We start from the raw sequence: 17728 nt of genomic DNA on the forward strand, positions 1-17728 counted from the left end.
CACGTTTCTTGATCTCAGGAAATCAGCAATGAGCACATATTTGTCTGAAAGACATAACAAGACAGAACAGGGATTCCAATCTAAGACTGTTGATCTGAATAAAATTGCAATTACATCAAACAGTGCTTGTACATGCAGAACTACACTCAGTAAGCTAGGAAAGAAAAGTATTTAAAAATTACTTTCAGAATAATTAGTATTAATATTAATGTTATTGTAAGGAAGAATACTGTTATGAAAGTGAATTGCTGTCATGGAGGAAAATTAATTTTCCAACATAACAATGCTGATCCACAAAAAGTAAAAGCCTCACACAATCATAACAAAGCTTTGAACATTTAAACAAAGCAGCTCTGATCAAATCCTATAAATGCATCTTATTTGTTTTCTATTGGGTCGTTTCAAGTGAGTTAACAGCGTATGTGACGCCTTTTAAGTCTTTTAGAACAATTGCTTTATAAGACATACGTAAAACCCACAAGGTATTTTGTACTTGTGCCACAAATTTCCCACGAAATGCTAATTTATGCAAATGCATTCGGTTGAGCTTTCTATAGCAACTGTTATTTGTGCTGCACCATCCTGCCTGACATATGTTTATGTACATATCGGTGATCTATGGTGGCTGCATTGCATTCCATCTTAAGTAGTACTTATGCAAGCTTCTCTACTCAGATATTTCGTTTTTCAAAATTATGGCACATCATTACTGCAATGTCAGCACTCACAGCTGAGTACTTAGAAGAGCAATCAATAATGCTCCTCCTCTCTTTCTTTAATGCCCTCATTCATTTCCAGTGCCCCTCTCCATCACCCCTTTCTACACGCCTCCTGTTTGTAGGCAAACACGTCTCCATGGGTGAGGTCCACTGAGCCAGGAATCCCTGTGTCTCTCACCCCTCCCTGCCTTCCTCGCTACCCTTAAACCCTTCCCCCCCTCAAAGGGAGCCACAATGACTTCCACCAGCCAGCTTCTGGGTTTAGCCGAAATGGGCCTAAAGTGTGACCAGGAGATCGAGAGGAGGTATGAGATTGTGCCCTCAGTGGTCTGCTCCATGTGCTGCCTCTTTGGAATCATCTACTGCTTCTTTGGTGAGTGAAGCTGTGAAAACAGAATGCCAGCATTGACTTGATGTGAAATTCAAGCTTAAATTTAGCAGTACTATGTGTTAAATAGATATCAATAACCTGAAACCAGTTAGTTTGTATTAAAAAATGCTACAAATGTAGATAAATTTGTCGTAAAAGATTGGTTTAATTCAAACACAAAGCTTTTTCTTGAGGGTTAATTTGTGATCAGGCTGAAAATAAAATTCAATAGGTCACCAGTAGAAAATTTTGGAGTCAACACACAATGGCGTAACGAATAAACAATTACAGAAAATATTTCCAAAGGAACAATAATATCATACAGTGCCTTTCAAATGCACTGCATAACTCTGAACTTTTCAATTTTTGTCATGTTACACCTCTCAGTGTTAATGTATGCATGTGGTAGACAAAGACAATATTATTTTAAAGAGGTGGGAAAAGACACATTTTTCTAAAGGTTTGTATTAATCATAATCTACCAAGTGAGGTATTGATTTATTTTCTCTTTCCCATTTATTCAACTACCCTTGAAAATATATTTTATGTTTTACAAATTTGCTTTCAAATTTGTGGTTCTGACTTTACAAAATGTGTAAAAGTTCAGATGGTATAAAACTTTTAGAAGTCACTGTTCATCTTTGCTTTCTGTCTTTCAAGGGATTGATGCTTCTTTATCAGTGGTCATAATTTGACTCAAAGTGTGACCACATACCATCTGAACCACACATTTGATATTCTTGACCTGAGCCACCACCCAGCAGTTTCCACTGTCAAGCAAGAGCAGTTCATGAACAACCCATAATATTCCCATTTATAATACACAAGAGCAGAAGTGCTGCTTCTTTTTATCTCCCACTTCATCAGCTCCTATATTTTGTTTGAAATAGCTTCACTCATGTGAGACAGAGTCTGCTGTGATTGGTCAACTGATAAATTAGAAATTGTGAGAGGTGTCAAAATAACCACAGGTCAGGAAAATAGAGTGGGAACCATTCATACCCCATGTGATAAATCAACTCAAAGAAGTTAATAACTGTAAATTTGAAGGGAAAGTGTCAAATATTTTTTTACAAATTATCTGAAAAGTGTTGCATCACTTGTATATCTAATGTAAACAGAGAGCACCTGTCAGAAATGTATTGTCAGTATAAATACAGCTGTTTTTTAAAGACCTTAATGGCTGGTTAGAAAACATCCCTTTTGGCATCTTGTCCAAAAATTCAGTTCCAGTTTTTAAGTGGTTGTATAAATACCAGTTCTATGTGCTTCCACCAGGAGTAAAACTTAATTCTGGCACCGAAAACAAATGCTATCCCACCCCATGGGTTCGTCAGACTGGTAATTAATCTTATCACAGTTAGAGTCAGTTAATTAGGTTTGAGCTGACAACAATCTTGATCAACTTTTTGGCAATATATTGGTGTTAATAAGTCTTTCTCTAAAAGCATATAAAGCATCTCAAAGCACAGCTTTCAGTTTTGAAATAAGGCTAACAAAGCATATATTTTCTAATTGTTTATTTTTTGATTACATTTTTTATTTTCCCACACAAAAATACAACCAAGGGTTTTGGAAGAGAACCACTCGGAGGTTGAATGAATACTGACGTGTTGAGGTTTTCAGCAGGTTGTGGCATCCAAACAGAGACGCACTGAAGTGTGTAGACAGCATGAAGATTCAGTAAAGCCCAGGTGAAACTGTCAGATGTTACCATATAAGAAGGTTGCTCAAAAACCTAGCAAACACAGTAAACAGCACTGTATAGATATAGATTCCTAGAAACAATGAAACAGAAAATGTTGCATTGAGTTTTAGCACTAGGGGAGAAGATGATAGTCCTTAGGTCAATCAGAAAAAGCAAGGGAATTGTATTCATTTGGCACAGTCTATACAAGTTAATTCAAAGTGCTTGAGGGGAAAATAAAGAAACAAAGGTGAAGAAAAATTCATGGGAAACAACAAGAAAAATGAGTTGGTTGTAGCAAGATTATATAAACTTAATATCACCCTTTGTTGATTTTTTTTTTTTTGATTTTTTTTGGGTAGTAGGACAACAGAGTAAACGTCTCTGGTGACGCCAATGTTCTTAATCTCATACATGACAAGCACCTCTGAAATATATTAGGTCCCACCACCATTTGGTGCCTCACAGAACAAAAACAAGAAACACTTTATTCTAGGGAATGATTTCAAAAATAGTAATAAACTCAATGTTAGAATTATTGTCTGAGTGGTAACATCTGGGATTTTTCCACAGTCTATGGTTTTAGCCTCTCTTTGGAATAGCGGTTGGGTGAGTGTGGGTCTGTCTTTGGGACCAAGACCAAAAACTTGTTTTTTTAGGATTAAATTAGAAAGAATTATAACTAATCTACACATTGTTTGAAAAGAGAAACTGACTCAGAGACAGCTATTGAATTTGATCAAGTGATGGAACAGAAATATTAGAATATAAACCTGTATCATAAAGATAAAATAAGAGATGTTGAAGTACTTTATAATCTGAGGCAGAGCATACAGTTATATCCGAATAAACTAGAATATTATTTAAAAGTTTATTTATTTCAGTAACTTATTCCCTTAAGTGAAACACATTCTAGGTGGTAGATTAATTACACATATACTTATGTTTTCATGCCTCTTTGTCTGGTAATTTTAATGAAAACATGACTTTTAATGTCTTATAGTATTATGCCAGGCCAGATAAATAAACCAATTAGTATCAAAATGTTGTATTAAATAGCAGATTAAATACTTGCTTAAAGATTATCATTTTCAAAACTTATATTTAATCTGACCAACAAGTGTCACGGAAGCACACATTCAATTTACTGGGATGCCTATAAATGTAATAAGTATAGTAGACTGAGAATGGAGCCTTGAAGGTGCATTTCATATCGTGACAATGTGCCAAACTCAGCACCACAATCCAGTTTTATCAAGGCAGAAGTTTTAGATACTTTAATGTTGAGATGGACTGTAGCTATAGAAAAAAAATAATAAAGTATTTTACATTATCTCAAAGAGTCTTTATTTAATAAAAAAAAAAAATTGCACTTTAACTGGGCAAAGTATGGTATTGAAAATAAGAGCAGGATAAAATGAAAATATATTTTACACATTCAACTTCAATAACTTGTTTTCACAATATTGTGAAAACACAATATTGTATAAAAAAGAAGCTGCAGTTTAGATTTAGAAGACAGCAAATTGTTTACGCCTCAGAAGTTCCTCATTTAGGGTTGAACAACGACACATTAGTAAGGGTGATCAATCAGAGGAGGGATTATTTCAGATTGCTTGTGTCTTTGATGAAGTAGGTGCTAATCTTAGACTGGAGGGAAGATAAAAATGTTTGCATTTTTTTTAGCTCATCCAGACACAGTTGTAGTATAAATCAGGAGTGGTTTTGCTGAAACAGGACTGATAAAGCAAAGCCAACGGGAGATAATGTGAGGAAGGACATGAGCTGATTAAGCTGGGATGAACAGATGGGATTGGCTGATGGCTGGAGGAAGAGAAAGGAAAGAAGCAAGGAACAAAGATAGAGAGGGAGGGATGAGCAGAGGAGAAGAGCAGTGGAACAGTTGGAGGGATGAACGACTGAGAAAGGGAGAGGAACGGATGAGTCACTGAAATTATTAGCAGGAAATAGGAAGAGACATTAAAATTCATTTGTTGATTAATAGAAATCATGGCATGTTGAGAATTAGTTAGCAGCTTGCGATCAAACAAATGCTAAAAATGGGAGTAGATGATTCAGTTATGATTCGTATGTCTTCAGGCGTAATGTAGCACAAGTGCAAACAGCTGTAAAAAGCTACATTGGTTTCAACAAACATCCCAGATAAAAGATACCAAAAATCCTTCAGAGAACTGTTTACAAGGGAGAAAAAAAGCTACAAGAAGCATGTCAATTAAATGAGCTGTGGTCACAGGGGAGAAGCTTGGACATTGGCTTAGATAAGAAATAATATTGTGCTGCTCAGCAGTGCAATGCCTGATTAAACAAAGATAATAATCTGAGGTTGGGTACCCTCGAGACCACGGCGGGTCAGTGAAAGAAAAAGATTCAGAAAAAAATAACAAAAAGGCTAACATTAATAAACACAAAAGCAAATGCTAAGGAGATTTGAATGGTCGATAAGCTCAGCTTTTAATGCTTTGGAGAATATTGTAAGCTTTCATTTGAATAAAATACAAATGAAAGCTTACATATCGAAAAGGCATGAGCAAATGATGGTGAACAGAAAATTAGGATACCAGCTGTTGTTTTCAGCAAACATTTTAATGGATGAATGTAGATGAGTTTTCAAAATACAAAGGTTAGCATATTTTAGCCTCCTTTGTAAGAGTTAGACTTTTTTTTGTTTCCGTTCCCAAAGTAAGGACTGCACACTTGTCTTTCAGGAAAAAAAAAAAAAATGAATAATTTGTTTTGCTAATGTGCAGCATCCACATTATATTTAATCTTTTCTGGTGAAATCTCATAACTAGCTCTTTATTTTCAGAAATGCTTGCAGTTTTCTGCAGTCAATCAACACACCAAATAGAAGAAAGTTTGCAGTCAGTTAATGAGGATAAATTGGTAAATCAGAGAAACCCTGCATGTGTGTCTTATTAATGAGGTTCTTATCTGAAGAGCTCTTTTAAATAAATAGCCCTTGTCTTTCTGAGCGGATACAGTCATGCATCCTCCTTCTTGCTTTCCTTTGTAATGGTTGTTATCGTCATCAGGTTTTTTATGAGTAAATATACTTTTTCAAGACGTTCTGATGATAAATGCTGTGACCTTCAAAAAATATATATCTCAAACAAAGAAAAAGTAAAATACTGTTTTTCACCTAAATGTTTTTCAAGTAAGCTGCTTTGAAGATATTAATCTTGGTTACTTTTCTTATTGAGTATTACTCTTAATGCTGTACGAGTATGATCAAACAATGGTTTTGATGATAAAAGCAATACTTATTTAAACAATGAATCACTGACCACTATTAAACCACATTAATTAGTGTTTGCACCCATCCAGCTGCCAAATGTCTAATGCATGTGTCTGCCTCATAGTGCTTTGTTTTCTCCCTCCAGGCTATCGATGCTTCAAGGCAGTGTTGTTTCTAACAGGCCTGATGTTTGGCTCTGTGGTCATCTTCATGCTGTGCTACAAGGAGAGAGTGATGGACACTCAGCTGAGCGTAGAGGCATCCGTCGGTATTGGCCTGGGCATTGGGACACTGTGTGGCCTGGTGACCATGTTGGTCCGCAGCGTGGGCCTTTTTATGGTAGGCCTGCTGCTGGGCCTGCTGGTTGGAGTTGCATCACTGGTGGTAAATCCCTGCCTTTTGTTCATTGTTTTTACTTTTTTGTGGATATATAAAATACAATTAAAATATTTCATTGTTATTGTTAGAGATACACCAAATAGACATTTGCAACCAGATTTATAATCCAAAGTAGCATTTGTAAAGTTTCCAGGAAGTATCAACTTTAACCATAAAAAAAGCTATAGTGAAGATCTGAAAATATTTCTTAATATTCTTTATCCTTTATGATAATTGTCTATATTAGCAACCCTCCCTTTAGGCTCTTATTTGAATCTTAGTCAAAAATAAAATAAAATATCTATATATCTATATCGATATAGATATAGATATATATATGTTTTATTAGTGTTGATTTTCCTTTGTAATGGAAATGGTTTAAAATGCTTCTATAAGCTAACATAGAAAAGAGCAACCACTAAACAACATTTCCTTTTCCAGGTCATGGAGGAATTTTATCACCCTAAAACAGTATGGGTTCCTCTGGGAATCCTTCTGGGCTCTGGGACATTGTTTGCCGTCCTCACTCTTCAGTGGCAACGGTCCTTTGTCACCTTCTCCACGGCAACATTTGGCTCTGCCATCATCACTGTCACAGTGGATTACTTTATAGAGCTGTTTGCCTTGGTGCACTACATCTATGAGAGACTCAAGGTTAGGACAGCTGCATGCAAGAGTGTGTTTGTGAATGTGGGAGTTGAATTCACCTTTAAAAGGCAGAGTTTCTGATGAAAATTCATGACATGTTCAGTGAAAGTCAGACTGACAGGTTTGCAAATTTACAGATAAAATTCGCCATATTTACATCTTTACCAATAGCATTTGATTTCTAAGTCAAAATTTTGTGAATTAATCAGTTATTTTTGCTCAAAAATAACTTTTGATAAATGTGGTGGTCTTCTATGGTCTTCATTATATAACAATTAAGGGTGTCAACTGTTTGAGATTTTTTTTCTTCCTACTTCGAAACAGAGATTTGGATTTATAGACCTCTGAACCAGCCAAAGTAATTTGCTAAGTACCTTGAAATTACCTTAATTATGAAAAGGCACTTTATAAATTAACGGAGTTCAATTGGTTTTGAATGCACTGAAATAAAGGTGTCTACAGCAGTGGACCAACAACTTGTGCTTTACTATGGTGAAATGATGACAAACAGCTAAAATACAACTTTTAGTTATTATATGCTTAAGAATAAAACAGTGTTTCCCAACAGAAAGCAGCTAATATCATAGAAAGTTAAGTTCTAGAGATTCACTACATCTAATAAAGCAATTATTTAAAAAAAAAAAACTGCACTGATGTTAATTACAGGTGGCACCAAAGAAGCCTGTCTGCTGGTTCACCTGGGTCATCTTAGGGGTGTGGCCTGTCCTGACCCTCCTTGGAGTTCTGATCCAATGGAAAGTTACTGCAGAGGGATTTTCTCACACGGAGGGTAAGCATCCAAACCTGAATGAGCTAAGATTTAATTTGGCACTGCCTTAATTAGAAATGCATACTAAAATTGTTTTAGAAGAAATTTCCCATTGTAAACCACAAAAGATTTGCTTCAGAAAGCAATTCTGTTGACCCGACTTGGAAAGCTTTTGTTCTCTTAAAAAATCAAAGGAATATTTCTCTATTTTTATTTCATCATTGTTTCTTTTGTAACCTACAATAATTGATGCACTCAAAGATAGACTAAATTATTTAAGTATTAACATACCAATCGGTGTGTTGCACAAAATCAAATCATGCTTCATTGCCTTTTTAATCAAATCCCCATGTAGCAGAGAAACAGCAATCAGAGTTTTACATCTATAACCATTACCAAACAGAATATTTTGATTTGAATCCTCCTCCATCCTATGAGGAAAATTCTTGGTCTTGCTATGAGATGGAAGCAGAACAAGGAGGAAAAAAAATGTGTTAATTTAACCTTTTTTTTTTCAAAAGCAATCTAAGTGCACATGAACACTTTCAGAAAAGCTTTCAGCGCCCTCTGAAAATTGGCAGACTAACTGTTTAACCTTCTCCAGAGTAAACCATTCAAAATAAAGCATCCAACCTTTTGTGCCTCACAGTTTCTCTTTATGTGATAGATTCTTTGAAGCTCATCGTGCAGGATGACATTGATGTTATATAGTACATTGCAAAAGAAGTCAAAAAAAAAAAAACAGAACGGTTTTCTTAAAATGAAAAAAGAAGATTAACTCTGTGAAGTCAACAGTAGCTGCAAAAATCTTTAAAGAAAAGAACATGGATGTCATTTAAACAGTGTCACTTCACCACAGGTAGCAGCAGATCATAAGCTTATTCACAGTTTCAGGGACAGAGAGAGGACAGACGTAAATGCATCTTTCCTTCTGGTTATATGCAGAATTGACTTCAAAGCAATGACAGGAGACAGGTTATTTAAGCTCAGCATGGATTTGAAAGTAATTTAATTTCTTTTCATAACGTTCGACAGATAAAAATGAAAACTGAAATTTTAAAAAATAGTTCTCACAGTGGCTGCAGAATAAACATAATTAACAGGAAAACAGTAAAAGACATCAATTTGAAGCACTCAAGTCAAATTGTAGAAAACAAATGAAGTGGCTTCATAGCCACTGCTGTATATTTTATATATTTTTTTACCTTCTGTAAGATTGCAACTACAAAAATATACATACAAACGTCTGTTACAAAAATAATGTACGCTGCAGTTTGTGAAAGTCAAATGAAAACATATGATGAGAATGAAACGCCATAAAATCCTTGCCAGGCACCTTAGCTAACACAAACTACTGTTTATGTCAAGTGTGAAGCTTTTTGGATTTTTTCTACTGCTTTCACTTTTCCCTGTACTTATGTTTGGGTAAAGAATTATAGCTTGATGACTACAAGAAATTGGTAAGAAATATGGAGAATATTTTCCAAGCTTGCATAAGGCCTTATTTTTAGAATATTATGAGCGAAATTCAAGATTTTGCCATTCAAAAAGTGCAGCGAAACATGTCCCAGAAAACATCATTTTTGATGTTTGTCCCATGGAAATATTTTTTATGATATGTAACATAAATACTCATGTGCTCTGATAAATATGCTGACGAACATGAATTAACTTCAGAAATAAACCAAAAGTTAGATATAGCTTCTGCACTAATGTGAATTGTGGGAATGGATGCGTTTGACAGACGCTGATTTTCTCATCCTGCTTCAGTACTGATCCGACCATAGACTCTTCTATGATAAATTGTAACTTTAAAGAAGTATTGTCATTGCTTCAAGAATTAGAGCCACCATGCGGACAGGGTTCTGTGTGTGTAGGTGAGTGTTTGTTGTCTTGCCATGGAGAGTCTGAATATACCAGCAACAATGTTTTCACCAGAATCTGTTATTGACAGAAACAGCCTTAATCTATTCTGAAAGCAAGCACAACACAGATGGTCAACTCACGCACAAAGCCAATCTCTAGATGCAGCATACAAACACTTTATGACTCCTGTATAAAATGAAATCCAGGAGCAGGAGGGACACACAATTGCATTGGTGCAAAGTATTTTGTTCACTTACACATGTCTATGATGGAAACACACACTTCAGTTGATCTCTGCTGGCATTCACAGCTGCAAAGTTTCACAGAATAAGTTACACATTGGCTCAAATAATAGGATTAAACTGCAGGCTGCCATGGCTACCACACAGAGGACGTGGGCAAAAAGATGGAGGAAGCTCTTAGTGTTATTTTAAAAAAGAAAAAAATCCAATTCTATACAGTTGATAGAAGCCCAGAAAAAAACAGCATTGGTTTCTTTTGAATTCAAAACGGCATTAAACACAAAGGTTGCATTGTGTATTTGCTGTTTTATGTACTATTTTTTGCACTTTATAGAAAGACATGTAAGTTTTATTTTCTTTCCCTATCTTATATTAAATCAGACTAAACATTTACTGCTTTAGGCTATTTAATATTTCAAAAAGTTCTTAATTTTTGCTGAATTCTTGGCTTTCACGTTTCCCCCTGTTTCTTGAAATGCCGTCATAGTCGTTGTGGCCAAACATTTTAGTTTTTGTTTCACCAGAGCAGAGAATATGTTTTCGGAAATTAGATTCTTTATTCTTGTGTGCATTTGGAGAATGTAATTTGACACTTTATGATGCTTTTATGAACTTCCTCCTCTCATAGTAGCCTGCCAAAGCATCACAGTGCGTGACTAATTTCTCTCTGAATAATGACAATTCTTACTAGCTTCAACCAGTATCCATGCACATATTGCACTCAAAGGACATTTATCTGTGAGAAAATGATCACATCCTCTTTATAATTCAATATGATGACTAAACATTACTCTTCTGCTTATGCTAAAATACAATGCTTGTGGTTTTTTCCGGCAACTGGCAATTGTACCCAAGGATTAACCAGATTTATGCAAGTCTCTAGTAATTGTTCTTCATATCACAGTTGATACATTTAGATTTTCCCTCAATGTAGCAAGAGGAAGCAGCATGTTTGAGCATTTCTCTAAAGGTAAATTATAGGTGTGCATCCATTTAAGTCAAATATTATTAGCTAATCAATCATAGGTAAAAAGCTTAATGGGGATTTAAAAAAATATACTACTTTACAACTGTCAGCTTCAAAGTAAAAGTATCCATGCTTGTGTTTTCCGAAATATAATTAGCTATAAGACTGCATTCGGCTGCTAAAAGTGCTATTTAATGGTGACAAGAACTATGGTGCAAAAGAGGAATGACTGAAAAGAGACAGAGTAATGAGGGAGCAGGTGTATGGGGGGAAGGGCATGGGTGAGGGTTGCAAAACAGGGCACAATGGGTAAGCAGGGGCACATCAAGTGAAACAGTGAAGGAAATAATGTTTTCTGTCAGAACAGCGACTGCAACACAACATGAATGATGAATGAATGAGGTAAAATTTTTATTTGTGTCTAATTTTCAATTGTCTGTTACAATAAAAAAAACCTATGTGTTACCTTACAAGATAGCTTCATGAGTATGCTGGCCCTATGTCACAAAGAAGCATGTGCGCAGAGGCTTGGCATAGAATGAACTAAGAAATAGAAAAGGAGGGGGCATCATTACTCAGTTTCCCTGGCAGATGGTGCCTCATGTTCACACGCACAAAGGAACAATAATAGACCACATAACATGCACACACATGGACACACAGTGCCTTTGTCTGTGTGCAATGTGAGGATGCTCATAAAAGACACAATGTAAATGGACAAATATCTTCAACTAAAGCATCATTTATGTTGATATACTGTAAAATAAATAAATCAACGCTAAGTATGTTCATTAGTTTAAATAATGGACCATGAGACAGCATGGATTTTGGACATCCTCTGCTATAAAGTGTGTTAAAATAGCAAGCTCACACTCACCCACTCACAATATGCCAGGAAACTGAGCAGCTTGGTGCAAGTAGACTCAGCATGGCAAATTAGTCGCCTCACAAATTGAAAATGTCCAAAAAAGAAAAAACAAAAGTTGTCTACATTTTTCTTACATTTTCATTTTTTCAAGTTGTTCTGCATTGTACAAACAACACATATAGGTCTGCAAAGTGACACAAGCAAACTTTTATCTTAATCTGCCCTCTCTTATCAAGTGTATTGTTCCTCACTGGTTTTCCCGAATACAATACACCCCCTCTCTCTTGATTAACCATTGTTCTCTTTCTCCTTTCCTTCCCCACATAATCAACCTGTTGTCCTTTTTGACCTCCAGTGGTACTGAGTCGACAGCAGCGGCGGGTTCAGCTCATGCGAATCCGACAAAGAGAGGAAAAGCTGAAAAAGGAGAAGGAGAACAAGAAGAAGAAAAAACATCAAAACCAGAAGACCGCCCTCAAGCAGAAGGCCCATACCCATCACAGCCACCATCACCAGCAGTACCACCACCCAGTGGTCTCCCACTCTCATCACCAAACCCAGAGCTCTCAGCAACCTAAGGTTCCTCCTCCTCCTTCCCAGACAGAACCCGGCTACCACCGCAAACCCAACCCCAAGAGACGCTTTGACGGAGATGTGCTGTCTCCGGTAATATTCTAATTCTCATTCTTAAACTGAAAGAAAAAAATAGTTTTATTGACATTTGTCTTTTTCTTCTTTGGAATTAATGATCCCACAAAAGTTGGGATTTTATTGAGATCCTACATTACAGTCCTCCTTCAACTTAAGTAGATTTACTGTGTCTTGACAAATTATTCATACCATTTCAACTCTTCCACTTTTTTACCATGTTCAAATCACAGTTGACTGTATTTTATTGGGCTTTCATGTTACAGTCTACCATAAAGTCAAACAAAATTGTAAAGATGATTCATGGTTTTAAACATTTACAAATACAACCTGCAAAGTAGGACACATGTTTGTGTTATGACCCCTCCAAACAATTTGAAGTCAACAGTGTAATTTAATGAGTAAAATATTAATCAAACATTATCTATGACATATCACAGATACAGTTGAGGAGATGGGTGTTTGTTCACTTTTTCTAATCGTCTGTCCATCCACAGAGCTACATCAGGAGTTTCAGAGACAGACAGACAGAAAGACGGGCTTACTCCCACACTCGAATGAGTCGCTCTCGGATGGCTCAACTGGACTATGACTGCGGCTCTCAGGTGCCTCTCACAGTCCCCAGTGGACCAGCAGTCCGGATCTAAACACATTCACACAATCACTGCCTACTTCAAAACTCTTGGACACCAACAGAAGTAAAAGACTTGAAACAGCCCAATCAACTGTTAGTTTACCCAACTGAAGATTACCATATTCTGATCATTTGTAGCCCAAAATGATTTTATCTTGTTTGGTGTTTTTGCCAATCATTTTGGATTTTAGAATGATAAGACTTTGGTTTTGGAGGGAGCACAAATTGATGGCCATCAGACTTAGCGCCTGTGAAGCTTTTGCTTTCCTTTGAGGCACTGAAGAAAATGGATCTGTTTTATCTGTTATCAAGCAAACTGTTTCAGTAATTTTTTCAATGTGACTGTTCTGGGAAGGGAAGAGGGTATATTTGTCATACTCTGTAACATTGCAGCTGAAATGGAATTGTGTGTATTTTAGAGTATCGGGGAACTGCAACTTTCCTTTTTCTTCATCTGTATTCAGCAACTCTACCTTCAAGGAAGTTCAAAGATGACACACTTCACTTCAAGGGTTCTAAGGCGAATGCTTAGTGTTAAATGTTAAAGCAAACTGAAGGTACAATGCAAACACTGAACTGAAAGCGCTTACTGTTAATTTGTTTTTCCACTTGGAGGTGTCTGTGTAATGTAAGATATTTATTTCACTGGGGTTATCAGAGCTTGTTAATACAGAAAATAGCAACTGGCTTGGAAAATCCTATGGTTTTTTTTAAAGGGGGGTGAATTGTAGGTGTGAATCGGACTGAGCGGTTCAAACCAAAGAGGGTTTTTTTTTTGTTAATGCCTCTTGCTTTCTGCATATTGTGCCATTCTCCAAGGCAGATGTGTTTACATCTCATCACTGACCTTCCTCCATGTTTGGTCCCAAATGGTCTGCTTCTATGTTTGAGTGGACACGTGAGCCCTACAGCTGATGGGCTGGCCCAATTATTAGCAAACACGAGGGGGATTCATTTAAATGTCAGATGTGCATGCTGTACAATAATCTTCCTCCTCTTGTTTCACCACATACTGCGTAGCTTGAAAGGGTTAACTTCTGAAGGTTTTTCATGACATGTTATGTAATGAAGAGGAGACCTTAAAGAAAGATTAGCTCATTGAACAGAGGTAAGACGATGCAAATGGCACCCTCTAATGTTTTCTGCTGGACCTGTCTTTTAGACTTTCTCTATGTGTGTTTGTGTCAACATAAATTTACAAGTTACTCTATTTTTTAATTTATGTATTTCTTGCAATTAAGCTGTTGAGCCACCATCCACAGAGGAGAGGTGAATTTCAATGTTTTACATAAAGATGTAATGTTTAACATTATTTTATGTCCGCCTTACAGAAACTCAGATGTTTTACACATGCACAATTCCTACTTAAGGAAATATTACAATGATTTATGACAAATGATACTGCCAATAATGCAAAAAATAAGAAATGGATTAAACTTGATCCCTAAAAATGTAGGATTCCTTGATTTGAAATGTGAACAGAACAAAGCAAAGCAACAGTTAAACATTCACGCACTGATTTAATAGTGTTTGACTTTTTGCAGATTTTGCCGTTCTTTCTTACAAGGGGACAATTAATTATGTCATACTCCATTATTGCATGACAAAACTCGTGTAATACCTGTATCCATTGTTTTGTGTCATTGTTGCCATGTGGAAACCCCAGATTTCCAGCTTTTTTGGACCAAGGGTGCATATAATCACCTCTTTATCTCTGTAGATTTACACTGTCCAAGTAAAAACCTTTGAAAGGACATGTATTGTTACTTGATGGATGCTTCAGAATATTTAAAGTGAGGTTCTGTTACAAGCAATTGACATCTTACCTCCAGTAGCATAAATCCTGATTAGTTGGTCCCAGAGGCTGAAGCTAATGGCCAGTCTGAGAAAGGCCATGACCAAAGCAGACCTCCAATCTCAAAAACATCATGGTGGTTTATGTGGGTGCTCTTTTATTAACCCTATACCTGTCATCGGTGGTTATTTTCACCTGAACAGGAGATAGGATGTATTGCACCATCGGTAATGTTCCTGCATTAAATATGCTGAAGATTAAATATGTAATGCATTTATGGTCAAAAAGCAAAACTATTTTTGGTAGTTTAAAAAAATGTTTTTATTGATTTTTACAACTCACTTTTCTAGTAGGTGGTTAATCTGACAAAAGATTCTGTATATGTGCAGTTCGAGGTGCATGTTTTGTACAGGAACATCACTGTGACATTTCCTATTTCCATTCACTGCGAAAATAAGCAGCCAGGCTAAAACAGAGTGACAGTTCAAAACATGATCAAAAGCTGCCTGCATAAACCACTTTGAAGGTTTTGGAACTGGAATATTTTTCATATGGTATGAATCCACTTTGGTCTGGGCTCCCCTCAGATTACACTTTAGCTTCAGTCTCATCAACCAACTGATTTTCATTTATACTAAATGACGATGCAAAGACGGTTGTGGGTAATTTGTTACCCACAGTAGACAACTGCAACTTCCTAACAAGAACTGCTTTAAAAAATTCTGAACTATTTCTTTTTAATTTAAACCACTTCCTGTTCTACTTTATGGTATTACTCTGATGGTCTTTCACCGTAATGTCTGTGGTAGTGTAACTTTATTTTTGCTTGTACCTCAGTCCTCTTTTTTATGTCCTGGTTGTGTTTTTACTGTAGTGGTGATGTATGTTATCATATGTAAATGCTAATCACTGGCTCCTCTCTTGCTTGTAATTGGTGGGGTGGGCTAATAATTCTTTTATGTATTTTGCTTTGTCTTTTGTTATTTTCATATAGGACAATATTCAGCTACACTGAATATTGTACTATATATTGTGAGAATATTTTGACTGTAGATATTGACTTGTAAATAATTTTAATGTGCAAATATTTGACTCGTTTTTACTGTTTTAACATTATGTTGTGTTTCATTTCTGCAGCTGAATACTTTTAATGGAGTAGACCTGTTATGCTGTGATCCTGCTGAATGTTTTTTTTTTCTTTTTTGACCTTGTGTAAATATGTTTCTCATTTTGCTGATTGAACCTGTGACGATGGAGTTCAGCCGACAAACTTTAAACTTGGAATTTAAATTTGGCTTTGAATCTTTTTTTCTACTCCTACTCCTGCATGCTTGTTTAAACCACAGATCAGCAATTATTGTGACATGTTTGGGGTTTTTCCAAAAACATTCCTGGGTACAAAATTAAAGATGGGCTATGTTGGGAAGAAAAATGTTAAGACATCCACAGTATGCAAATCATGAAGTAGCATAGAGTTTAAAAACCAATGTTCTCCTTTGGAATTAAAAAACTGGAAGCAATATGTAGGAAGAAATCATAAAGTAAGCTGACTTTTAAGGAAGTAGAAGGTTTAGTAGAAATATGTTGCCCTTTGCTGTTGACCTGGTACATAATGAGTGGGAAGTTTTAGACATAAGACTGCAGAATATTCTGGCTAACGCAACTCACACTAATTACTGTAATATCCATCATAGTCTTTCTTTTAGAACTCCTTTACAACATTATGTGCAGTTTCCTCTGTCTAATTTTTCTTCTTGTGTCTTTTTCTGTCCAGATAACCTTTTCATTCAGTTCGCCGTTTTCATTTCTCTTCTTTTCAGCCTGCATCACCATCTCCCTTTCTCTTCTGTTTTACTTCCAATGCTCATTTATTGTCTGTTTCTTTTCTGTCTTCAACTCTCACAGCCGTGGCCTTTTTTCATCTCTGTTGACATTTTCACTCCAGTGGTTTCAGAGACAAATGAGACAGACTGCAAGTCTTGTTGCTTTCTGATCTGCTTTCAGCTGGAAACAAAGTGTGACCAGGAACAATTCATTACCCAGCCATTGTTCACATTTCTCTCACTCCTACATTGATTGTTGCAATCTCTCTTCCTCGTGAATCAAATGTTGAAATAGTAGTGCTATGCTTGACTGTCAAAGCTTGCATAATTACAGTTCATAAAGAAATCAATACGAAGACATGTCTGTTATTTAAGAAGTGCTAATGATCAGCGATATGGCACCTTGAAAAGGTATCCTTCTGAACTTTTTCAAATCTCACATTACTACAAAACACTTTGACATATTTTATTTATTTTAAAACCAAACCTAGTCTCAAGTTTTTTCAGCTTTAAGTAGTTTTGTTCTGATTTATTTTCCCACCAACTATGACAAGTGTTTTTTTTTTTTTTTTCCCTTTGAGGCAAAAAACATTCCCACAGCAGGATGACCCCATTGTCCTGTTGTGACAATGATCAAGGGCTGCCTTTGCAAGAGAGTGCATGCAGTCTCAGACAATAAAAAAAGGACGAAAACCAACATTTTTTTGCTATTAGGTTTTAAAATTAGAATAATTTAAAACCACACAGTTTTGGGCATCTTCACTGAGGTTTATTTGGAGTGAAACATCAAACCATTTTTACCTTCTCATTCACAAGCATTAAACACATGCTAATAACCTCGACCTTTAAACATGACTGAGTTCCCTCTTAGTTCAATAATTTTTTTTTAAATATATATGTTCTTTAAATCCAGCCTGACGCATTCATTAAATCTGCAACAACAATTGCCCCTAACTGATCATATGTTCATACTTGTGCTACAACAAATAATGGAATATGCACAGTGAAAATATCTCCTTTCAGTATTATGTTTGACCACAGTGTTTTGGGTTCGCTGA

General features: G+C 36.0%; 1 protein-coding gene across 3 annotated transcripts in view; it reads left to right on the forward strand.

The window, feature by feature from the left end:
• Positions 1 to 16141, forward strand: part of tmem198a (transmembrane protein 198a) — a 35135-nt gene extending 18994 nt beyond the window's left edge. For all 3 annotated transcript variants that reach the window (XM_055031583.1, XM_055031585.1, XM_055031584.1), the window contains exons 3-8: positions 799 to 1092; positions 6178 to 6416; positions 6852 to 7064; positions 7725 to 7848; positions 12126 to 12436; positions 12916 to 16141. In XM_055031583.1, coding sequence (XP_054887558.1) covers positions 954 to 1092; positions 6178 to 6416; positions 6852 to 7064; positions 7725 to 7848; positions 12126 to 12436; positions 12916 to 13065 — 1176 coding nt within the window. In that variant the 5' untranslated portion in view covers positions 799 to 953 and the 3' untranslated portion in view covers positions 13066 to 16141. The remainder of the gene's footprint in view (positions 1 to 798; positions 1093 to 6177; positions 6417 to 6851; positions 7065 to 7724; positions 7849 to 12125; positions 12437 to 12915) is intronic.
• Positions 16142 to 17728: the final 1587 nt, after the last annotated feature.

This window comes from Poeciliopsis prolifica, unplaced genomic scaffold, assembly GCF_027474105.1.
Source record: "Poeciliopsis prolifica strain line A6 unplaced genomic scaffold, Auburn_PproV2 SCAFFOLD007, whole genome shotgun sequence".
Taxonomy (NCBI): domain Eukaryota; kingdom Metazoa; phylum Chordata; class Actinopteri; order Cyprinodontiformes; family Poeciliidae; genus Poeciliopsis; species Poeciliopsis prolifica.